Below are 11,037 nucleotides of genomic sequence, written 5' to 3' on the forward strand. Positions count from 1 at the left end.
CGGTATACATATTTAAAATTTTTTAGAACCAGTGGTTGAATTTTTGTACTGAAAGGGTTAACCCTAAAAGTATAATCTACGTCTGCGAGGCGTATACGGAATGGGTCTATTTTTTAAATTTTAACACAAAATTTACTTTTTATTTTCTTGTTTTAAATAAATGTGGTTATAGTTTTTATTAATAAAACTAGGTTTTATTATTAGTCAAACTCACAACTTCAATATTCTTAAAAAAAATAAGACAGGAGTATATTTTAGCTCACAGGTTATCTTTTAAGTACATAAGCCTCTACGGCGTATGTTAAGGCTTTACTTTACTCCCAAATAGATTAGGCTTCTAGNAGTACATAAGCCTCTACGGCGTATGTTAAGGCTTTACGTTACTCCCAAATGGATTAGGCTTCTAGGGTTTAAGAAAGCTTTAGTTTGAAAGTGTGATATTAAATGCTTTTCACCATAAACGGCGCAAATTTTCAATGATTATTGCGTTTCAGATTAAGACTAATACCAGATATTGTGAAAGGATGGACTATACTTTAAAGATGACGGTTTTCTCATGGCCAACTGCACGAAGCTTAGAGTAGAGTAATGTCTTTTAAGAACTTAAAAATTATCCTGGGTTATCAGGTGTCTAGCAATACAAGATTAATTGTGTTGGTGTTGGTTGATTTTTCCGACAGGGTGGTAAGATGATTCGTTCCAAAATAAATCACAAGATTAATTGTTGTCTTTCACGAAGTTCTTTAAATAAATTTTGAGCTAAGTACTCACCCGTATTTCGGGGGTTACTACTAGTTTTAATAAGTTGTTACTTTAATTTCCTATAAAATTTACCTTTAGGTTTATGCATTTTAAGAATACATCGAAAATTTGTTTTAGAGAATTAATGTGAAATAATTGCAGAAACGATTAACCGGTTTGCTGAGCAACCGAGATGTCTGCTTTTTAAATAATTTTTGTAAAACAAATCGGCAAGTACATATCGTCCCCCGCATGCCAGAAATATGAATGTGTAAAGATGCAAATTTTGGGATTTTTTATATACGTAGAAGTTACAAAAAGTAGATACGCGAAATTAACAACGACAACATACCCTAAGAATGTGCATACCTACTTTTTATTTACAGTTAGTTTTACGCAAGTGATGAATGAACACAATTGACTAGTTAGTTAGTTTCGTGTCCATTCTTTAGTAAGCTATACTCTCACAAAATAATAAAAAATAATAAAAAAAATTTAAACGAAGAAAGATGACCAAAACTTGCAAAAATCTCTCTTCGATGTTTACATTCTCGCCACCGAATCATCATATTTGGACTGTACTATATGCAACGGTTTCGAAATTAATGAGACTGATCATTTGCATTAATGTTTATAAAGAAGAGAGCCATAACTTTACCATAATTCATAGAATGCCGCTCTAAACATGTGGTTAAACTATATTTTATTGCGTTTAAGAAGGATCTCTTATATCATTTTTATCACTCTGCCAAGCTTTTACGGGGTTTTAAATTGCCTGTCCGTCATCTCAGATCCCAGCGATATTGAAAACAATTATCCCCAAAAAACAGCACAAGGACCAAAGCATAATCCAGTAAATAACTAACCCTACTACTCCAACCGAGTTTACAGGATTAATAAACCCAATGCCCTCAAGATTAGAGGAAGCCATTATGTGTGGGGGTTTTTAATTCCTTTCAGGCGAAAATAAAATGTTACCTAAATTTCTCCTGATTTTGACTTTCTGCCATTATACAAATAATTTATTTATCGTCGCCACTCTCAGATATGCTATATCGACTATAGTTGTGACTGCACTCTGATTAGGAATACAGATTTTTCAGCTGGGCATGCTCGGTCGATTTCTAGTTAGTTGCCAACGGCAATTAATTCGGCTCCAAAGAGTTTTGAGATTTGTGTTCTTACGAATTTCCATATGCACTTTACATATGTACGTTTAAGTATGGGATGACTCGAGGCCAGATAAATAAAATGTCTTCAACTCTTACCTTCGAAAGAAGATACCAGACAAATTCCTGTTAAGCTTGAAGTGTTTTTCACGTAAAAGTCCAGATGCAACCACAACATGTACAAGGTCTGCTCTATGATGAATACATTTAGCGAAAGCTCTTTTTGTGCATTTTCGCGATGTTGGATCCTTTCTATATATGCAGACCGATCTAAAAATAAATTTAAAAATATAACAAATCTCATCTACTTAGCAAATATATTTAGAGATAGAAACTCAATGACCAGAAACTTACCAGAAGTATCGATGCTAGTGTCCGAGATAAATGATTTATGTGAGGCTATGCTGTCAGTAGTTCGCTTTTGCATTTCTAGATATTCTACTGAGCCTTGCAAATGGTTCAAGACGGTGACAAAGTCAAGTGATTCCGTTAAAGCTCTATCTAAATTATCCATTCTAAAAAAAAATGCCTTGTTAGCGAAATTGTAATTCACCAATAAAAATGATAAACGTCATATACATATCAAGCCCTATCTGCCAAATATAAAACGTAAGCGAAATTTTTCCTGCATCAAAAACAAAATTTTGAAAAAATGGCGCTTACGATTTTTTGGTGGTTAAGGGACTGTGAATATTAAGTTGGAAATGCATACATACTTCGAGTTATGAATAAATACACAAAATAATTTCTCCTATATAAAAAATTTCGTTTAAAACCAATAACAATGGATTACAGCAAAAATGTTCAATGGATGCCACTATCCAATTCCTATAAAGAATTGCTCGCTTATTCCGAAAATCGACTTAATTTTTTATTCCTTGGATAAGTTTTCAAGATATTTTCAATTTACCGTTATTCAGCTTAAAACCAAAAGTACTTAAACTTAATCACGTATATCTTACGAAGAAATTTAACAATCTTAATATGAAATACGGCAAATGAAAGCTAACAAAATTCACTTTTCGATAAGGCTGATAGTTTGTGTAAAATTAATTATTCATTCCAGATTTTTCATTTTTTTTAATGAGGATATGAAAAAAAAACACTAACAGAAGACAAATTTCAAAAATAACAGGTTATGTGTCAATTTTTGCCTTTGTGCTAAAGCCTGTTTTGTTATAAAAAAATCAAGTTACTAATGAAGAAAATCGATGGATAAATAAAGAAGTAATGAGTGGTCGAATGAAAATGCGCAAAGATTTTTTGTATGAAATATGAGCGTAAAAGCGTGCTACTGCGTAACATTATTTCCTGCTCATTTCTCATATAAAAAATCTTTGCGCATTTTCATCTGACCACTCATTACTTCTTTATTTATCCACCGATTTGCTTCATTAGTAACTTGATTTGTTAGTAACAGAACAGGCTTTGGCACAACTGCAAGAGTTTGACAAAGAACCCGTTAGTTTTTTAATTTTTCCACCACAAAAAAAGCACTGAAATGAATAATTAATTTCTCAGAGACTATCGGTCCTATCGGAAAGTGATGTACATACGGTTTATGGAAAATTTTGTTAGCTTTCATTTGTGGTTTTCCATTTTCAGTTTGTTAAATTGGTTCATGAGATATAAATGACTAAGTGGAACTACCTTCTGTTTTAAGCTGAATAACGGTAAATTGAAAATATCGCGAAAACGTATCCATGGAATAAAAAATTAACTCGATGTATGGAATCAACGGACGATTGTACATACTGATTGGATAGTGGCGTCTGGAGAACAAAAACCAAATTCAAATTTGTGATCCAGCGAAATTAATACTAAAAAAATGTGTTTGTATAGCTTAAAATTATTGTAACCAGTATAGGTATCTTGTACATTAGGGTGATCCAAAATAACTAACTTGACGAATTGATGGCCTTGAAAGGACCTATTTACTAAGAAGAAAATTCTCCCATTTCGAAAAATTGTTAATCCAATTTTAAGAGGTGTCGGTGGGCATTTGAAATTTTCCATATAAACAACATGTAAAAAACTTGTTTTTGTTAAAAATAATATAACCGAGAAAAACATTGTATCTCAAACGGTACAAGTTTTTTCTTGTCATATTCTTGTAGCTTATAAACTCTCTATAAAGTTAGCCTTAGGTCCATTGAAATTGTAATATTTGTTAGGATTTTCTGATCTAACCGTTGTGTAAATAAAAATACTTTATTTAGATTTTTCCCGACGTTTCGTTAAAATTTTTAGCATCTTCAGGGGATTTTTTTTTTATTTATCTGCGCAACAATAAATATAAACCGTTAACAAAACAACAAATAAATAAAATAAAAAAAACTTTTCAATATACCACACTTTTAAAAATGGACTAAAAAGTAGAAAATAATATTTCTCAGTCCCATGGAATTTATTGTGATAACTTTTGATTTTGAAATTTTAGCGAAAGTCATTATAAACAATTTATGAGATTGAAAACGAAAAACGTGGAGCGCATGCAATACAAAGCATTGGATTTAATAGCAAATAGTCAAACTGCATAACACAGACCTAAAATTTCTACAGTGCAAGTACAAAATTGAGGTCGATTTTAAGCGATCATTCATATACCCACATACATACATATATTACTTCTCATATAAATTGTTTATAATGACTTTTGCTAAAATTTTAAAATCAAAAGTCATCAAAACAAATTCTATGGGACTGAGAAAAATTATTTTATACTTTTTAGTCCATTTATTTTTTATATTTTATTTATTTTCTACTTTTTAGTCTTGTCTGTATAAAATTTTGCAATAGATATTGAAATAATTCAAAGATATTAATAGATTGGTGCTTACACATATGTTAAGTGTTCGGCCGAGCTTCTCCTCTGTTTTGTGGCGTGCGCCCTGATGTTGTCACACAAAGGAGATAGACTTACAGTTTTACGCCGACTCCGAGCGGCGATTGTATTTTTATGAGAAGCTGTTTTTCATGGCAGAAATTCACTTGGTGATTTTCCCTTGCCTGTCGAGGGGCGACCCCTACTCGAAAACACGGCACTCCCAGCGTTCAAAAACACGTTAAAACACCTTAAAAGGCCTTCAAACGGCCAATGGAAATCAACCAACTGGACACAAAATGGTATGAAAGTAACTAGTTCCCAAACTTAGTGCCTCGTCGCTGACTGATCTCAGACTGGGTACCAACTGGTCCCCAAAGACTAGTTACCAACTGGATGTAAACTGAATACCAACTGGACTCCCCGTACCCCGAGTGGTTCCCAATTCACCCCACCAAATTCACCCACTGAGACAAACATGGTGTCGCACGCTTATAATATACAGAATTATTTCAAAATTTAAATTTTTTGGGAAAACACAATCAAAGTTTGTTCAATTCATACAGTTGGTATACCATTAGAAAGTTAGATGGAAAGTCACATATATTAGCCATTTTTGGGAAGTTTAGTCATCTGTTAGACTGAACATATTCTCCTTATCAAGCTCATTAATTGTGTGATGAAATCTCCAAAAACATAAATTTTGAGTTACATCTCCATATTATTAAACGTGCGATGTGTTCGTCTCAGTCTAGCCCCGCAAGGTTTTTTGTTGGGCTATGCGTTAAATTTTCGCAAATTTTACCCCCACCGAAACCAAATATGTATACGCATAGGGATGCAAACGATATATCGATGTAAGCGATATCGATGATTTTTCGGTCGACATTGATATTTTTATCGCGATGTTTTGGGAACCTATATATGGACATCGACGATATTTTTTTTCGATACTACGATATTTATATTTTCACGAATTTTTTAGTGTGAAACAATGTTATAATTAGTTCCTACATTTTTAACGCTTTAAAGGATTTAGTAACTCAAGATCTGTCTATTTGTGATTTATTAAAGTTTACGTATTTTTGTTTCCCTTTAAGTATTTATTTACACAGAGGAGAAAAAATTTTAGAATTAAAAAAAAACGTGCTAAATTTAAAAAAATACGCATATGAAAGAGCACCAACCCAACTCGTTTTAAATTTGAGTATGCATGTTATAAAATATGTCGTTGTGAAGTGCACAGATGCTTTTTCGTAATTAAGAAGAAAAAAATTTAATTTTATGTTTCGTCTGATGGTAATTAAAACCGGGCCCTCTTGGCAGCAACCAATTGTATCAAGCGTCTTTGCACACTCAGCTAAAGCCATACATGTAAATGTGTTTTCCAAAAGTTGAGTTTGATTCAACATCACAGCGCGCTATTAGTGCATTTGTACAGATAAACATGTACCATGTATGTGTGTATGTGTTGTCACCGCTGTGCATGCCCTGCAGCAATAAGGCGGCCTATTTTCCGTAAAGGACTAGTACTTCACTGGTTAAAATTTGACTGGTCAGAATTGGACATTTGCTTGCATCGAAAATGTCAGCCTTCGACCAGTCCCCAAGGAACCGGCCTAGAGATAGACGAAAAGTACAGTTTGGCAGTGACAGGGTGGTGTTGTCTTGCAATTCAATAAAAAAAAATTTTAAGAACACCACCCTGTAAATGTCCCAATCACTTGGTCTGGCCTTGATGCAAAGTGAACATTTGAACACACATTTACATGTGTGGCTGTAGCTCAGTGCGCAGAGATGCTTGCCACTATTTGTTAGCTTTCAGGAGGGTCCGGGTTCAAATGCCGTCAGAAGCAACATGGTTATAAAATGATAAATTTTTTTTTTTTGTGTTTCCGAATTATAAAAAGCATTTGCGAAGTGCAGAACGCAATCTTACTCCAACGAAAAAAATCTCCAAAAANAACCGGGCCCTCTTGGCAGCAACCAATTGTATCAAGCGTCTTTGCACACTCAGCTAAAGCCATACATGTAAATGTGTTTTCCAAAAGTTGAGTTTGATTCAACATCACAGCGCGCTATTAGTGCATTTGTACAGATAAACATGTACCATGTATGTGTGTATGTGTTGTCACCGCTGTGCATGCCCTGCAGCAATAAGGCGGCCTATTTTCCGTAAAGGACTAGTACTTCACTGGTTAAAATTTGACTGGTCAGAATTGGACATTTGCTTGCATCGAAAATATCAGCCTTCGACCAGTCCCCAAGGAACCGGCCTAGAGATAGACGAAAAGTACAGTTTGGCAGTGACAGGGTGGTGTTGTCTTGCAATTCAAATAAAAAAAAATTTTAAGAACACCACCCTGTAAATGTCCCAATCACTTGGTCTGGCCTTGATGCAAAGTGAACATTTGAACACACATTTACATGTGTGGCTGTAGCTCAGTGCGCAGAGATGCTTGCCACTATTTGTTAGCTTTCAGGAGGGTCCGGGTTCAAATGCCGTCAGAAGCAACATGGTTATAAAATGATAAATTTTTTTTTTTTGTGTTTCCGAATTATAAAAAGCATTTGCGAAGTGCAGAACGCAATCTTACTCCAACGAAAAAAATCTCCAAAATTGGACTAGTCCAGGACTATCTTACGGTCAGTGTTGATTGGACCGGTCCTTTTCCAATGACACGCCAATGCTAAAAATGGCAGTTGAAACCATTGGCAGGGGAATTATGAGGGACTACTGCTGGTAACAATAGGGACTATCTGAGGGCTAACATAGGGTGAGTCTGGATTGCTGCAGGGTGCTTTGTATACATATACTTTCTTAATCTGTAAATACCCTGCAGTAAATCGCGCTAGTTCAGAACTAGCGCAGAACTAGCTCATTAAGAGGCGGTACTGGTTCTCGATCTATCCCAACGCAATGCTTTGAACTGTATCCTTTTACATGGTGATGTCCTACGAAGTGGAAATTGCACCTCTACAGAACTTTCGAACAAGTTCTGAACTGCTTCCATTTTCGATAGTTCTAGGACAGTGTTTTTTATGAGAAAAAATTTTAAAACTAGATTATTGGATATTTTTTCTTTTCTGAACTGTTTCCATTTTGGACGGATCTGCGACAGTAAGTTTTTTATGAAAAAAATAGTTATTATTCGATAATTTTTTATTATTTTTTGTGTTCTTTCACAGATTGCATTTTATTTAATTATTTTATTCTTTTATTTTATTTACATTAAATTTGATAATTTTCTCTTCAATTTTTAAGCGGCAACCCACAATTTAAATTTGTTAAATCTGAAAATCACAACTGCCTCCACCGCGATTTGAACTCGCGACCAACGATGTTAGAGCCGGAGGTCTTCCCGGTGAGCTATTTTCGTATCGCTCTAGAAGTGAGAGTTTGTGCATTTACTTCTCAACAGAGCGCAACTGGCACTCCGAAAGTTTCAACTGCCTCTCTCTGCAGCCGTTTTGCGCTAGTTCAGAGATAGTTCTGAAATGTGTAAGGCGGAACTAGTGCTTTAACAGACTGTCTCTAAATTTATCTGCAGGGTAGTATAAAGGAAAGTCGAGATTCTTAGTACGCGGTAATCTCGAAAACTACTGAACGGATTTGACGAGATTTTCTCTAATATACACTGTATCGACAGGAGAGGGATCTTTTTTACTTAGAATATTAATAGGGTTGCAACCTGTCTAAAAAACTATAAGATCCGCACCGTTGCACAGTGTTTCGTGTAGAACAAGCTAGGTGGACAAAAACAAAAGTTTTATTCCTAGAATTTTGTATTGAGTAATTAATCATAAGACCAATATAACGGGGTATTTACACTTGTTTGTTATTTTCACTTCTAATATGTTGAGTAATTGAAGTAAGTAAGCAAGAGCAGTCGAAGTCAGAACTGATTTATTTGAAAAATTTGTTTTGAATATTACGCTTCATATAACTTTAAGTCACCACTTCTACTTAATTTTTGTGATGGAATCTGAACTCAAAGGTAAGCTGAAGTTTTTGATTATAATCTTTTGTCAATTTGATTATTTTTAGTATGTCTAACATTCCATGATTAAGAAAAAAACGATTTTTTATATACATTTTCAACTTCAGAGGTGGAAAAGTTATATGTCTCCTCATGTAACCCCTTGAAATCTTATATATATTATAGTCATGAGTATCTGTTAACACTCGAAACAAAAAACCATTGCGAATTCAGTGCACATCTATTTTATTTTATTTTTTTCAGATTTAGTTATAACCATAAAAAGAATTGAGTTTTTCGAAGTTTGGTAGAAATATTCGAAAGAATCAAGAAATAAAGAGTTATTAAATTTTGTTCTATCAAAATATGATTTAAGTGAAGTAACGGAGCATTTTTTAAGAGATTTAACCATAAAAGTTGCGGCATATTCGTCAAGGCTTTCTGAGAAATGGAAGAGCTCTGGAAGACATCGGGGACGGTTTATAAATAAAAACTCGGAGTGGTTTTCGGGTACAGATATGACTTTTACAGTTTCTGTACATTTAAACTTGCCATCAGAACTACCAGCTACATCTTTAGGTAACCCAGGCCCTGGGAGACTAAAGAAGGACTTCATTCATTCCAGTCAAAAAACTAAACGGCGTCGAGTGGATGACTTACTGCAGTCCAGAAGTGCAGATGAGTTAATTTATGCGGCAGAAGTATCAACACGTATGTCCGGCAACAGGAATATTGCAAATATTATAAAAAATGCGAAAGTTAACACTAAAGTATCCACGGCGAAAACAATATGTGAGCAAAGTGCTAGATGTTTGAGCAGTGTAGAAGCTTTAGCATACTATGTAGATAGCAAGTCGACTACTCATGCGTACAAAATGACTCGGAAGTGGAGTATCCAAGCAGGTCATAAGGTATTTCCGTCGTTTTACAGTGTAAGAAAGGCTAAATCAGAGTGTTATCCAAACAAAATTGATGTGGATGAAACACGTGCAGTGATGACACTGATGAGTTTTTGTTTATATTTTCTTTCGTACCCGTCCAATTACGGGACGAAAAAGGTAACATTGTTTGGCAGAATCCTCGACCTTCTTCTACGATGTATTGTCGTCCAATTAAATTTATTTTTTCCAAAGAAACAAAAGATTTTATCGTTTCTGAGACGAACAAAGTATTAGAGGAGATAAATGCTTTGTTGCCAACAAAGTGCTTGGTGCAAGAATACGAGGTTTCTGTGAACCACAATATGCTCCTAACAATGATTGACGGAAAAGTTTGTAATGCTTTGACTGAAACTTCCTCCGTCCAAAAGTGTTATATTTGTGGTGCCACTCCAAAAGATATGAATGATGAGACACGGGTTTTTATGCCTAGCCGCGATCGTCTTGGTTTTGCTTTGTCTACTCTGCATGCATGGATAAGATGTTTTGAATGCTTGCTTCACATTAGTTATCGGCTCGAAGTAAAAAAATGGCAACTTCGGAACGAGTCAGATAAAGCTAGTGTAAAGCAACGTTCACACGAAATTCAGAATAAATTTAAAAGTACACTTGGATTAATAGTAGATAAACCAAAACCAGGATTCGGTAATACTAATGATGGCAATACTGCTCGTAGGTTTTTCGAAAATTCTGAAGTTAGTGCTGAGATTACGGAATTGGATGTAACGCTCATAAAAAAATTTGATACTCTCCTTCGAGCATTATCATCTGGGTACAATATTAATATTGATAAGATTGAAATATTTGCGCGTGAGACTAAAAAACTATACACAGATCTCTATCCGTGGTTCTGTATGCCTGCTACAGTTCATAAAATCTTGGTGCACAGTACTGATATTATAAAATCAGCAATTTTGCCTATTGGCCAGCTTTCTGAGGAAGCCCAGGAAGCTCGTAACAAAGATTTGAGACGATTCAGGGAACATAACACACAAAAGCAGTCGCGTGAAGCCACGAATAGAGATCTTATGCATATGTTGCTAATAACATCGGATCCCTTAATAAACAGCTTCAGAGAGATACCAAAGAAAAGACTTAGAAGCCTAAACTCGGAAGTCTTAGATTTATTGTCCCCAGATAGTGTTAAGGAATCAGTAAATACGCCAATTGTTTCCAGCTTTCATAGTTATGCCACTGATGCTCATGACTATTCCACGAGTGACTCATCCAATGAAAGTGATGATGATTAGACTTTATTTTATTTTAACCTATTGTTTCTTCAATTCTGTATTATACTTTTCTACTTTAAGTGTTTGTAATAATTTATTTTCACAGATACAGAAAAAAACAAATGTATACAAACTAAAATTTTAGAAAAAATAAAC

The 11,037-nt window shown here is 34.6% G+C and overlaps 1 protein-coding gene across 1 annotated transcript in view; it reads right to left on the minus strand.

Moving 5' to 3' along the window:
- The window catches only part of LOC108366472 (nuclear pore complex protein Nup205-like), a gene marked incomplete at its 3' end in the record, with an annotated part of 58,599 nt that overhangs the window by 32,567 nt on the left and 14,995 nt on the right, over nucleotides 1-11,037 (minus strand). The window contains exons 3-4 of the mRNA XM_017620895.1: nucleotides 2,265-2,425; nucleotides 2,010-2,180 (exon numbers count right to left, since the gene is read on the minus strand). Of these exons, the coding sequence (XP_017476384.1) occupies nucleotides 2,010-2,180; nucleotides 2,265-2,425 (332 nt within the window). The remainder of the gene's footprint in view (nucleotides 1-2,009; nucleotides 2,181-2,264; nucleotides 2,426-11,037) is intronic.

Source organism: Rhagoletis zephyria, unplaced genomic scaffold, assembly GCF_001687245.7.
Source record: "Rhagoletis zephyria isolate East Lansing unplaced genomic scaffold, Rhagoletis_zephyria_1.1 Rzeph_scaffold_02282, whole genome shotgun sequence".
Taxonomy (NCBI): domain Eukaryota; kingdom Metazoa; phylum Arthropoda; class Insecta; order Diptera; family Tephritidae; genus Rhagoletis; species Rhagoletis zephyria.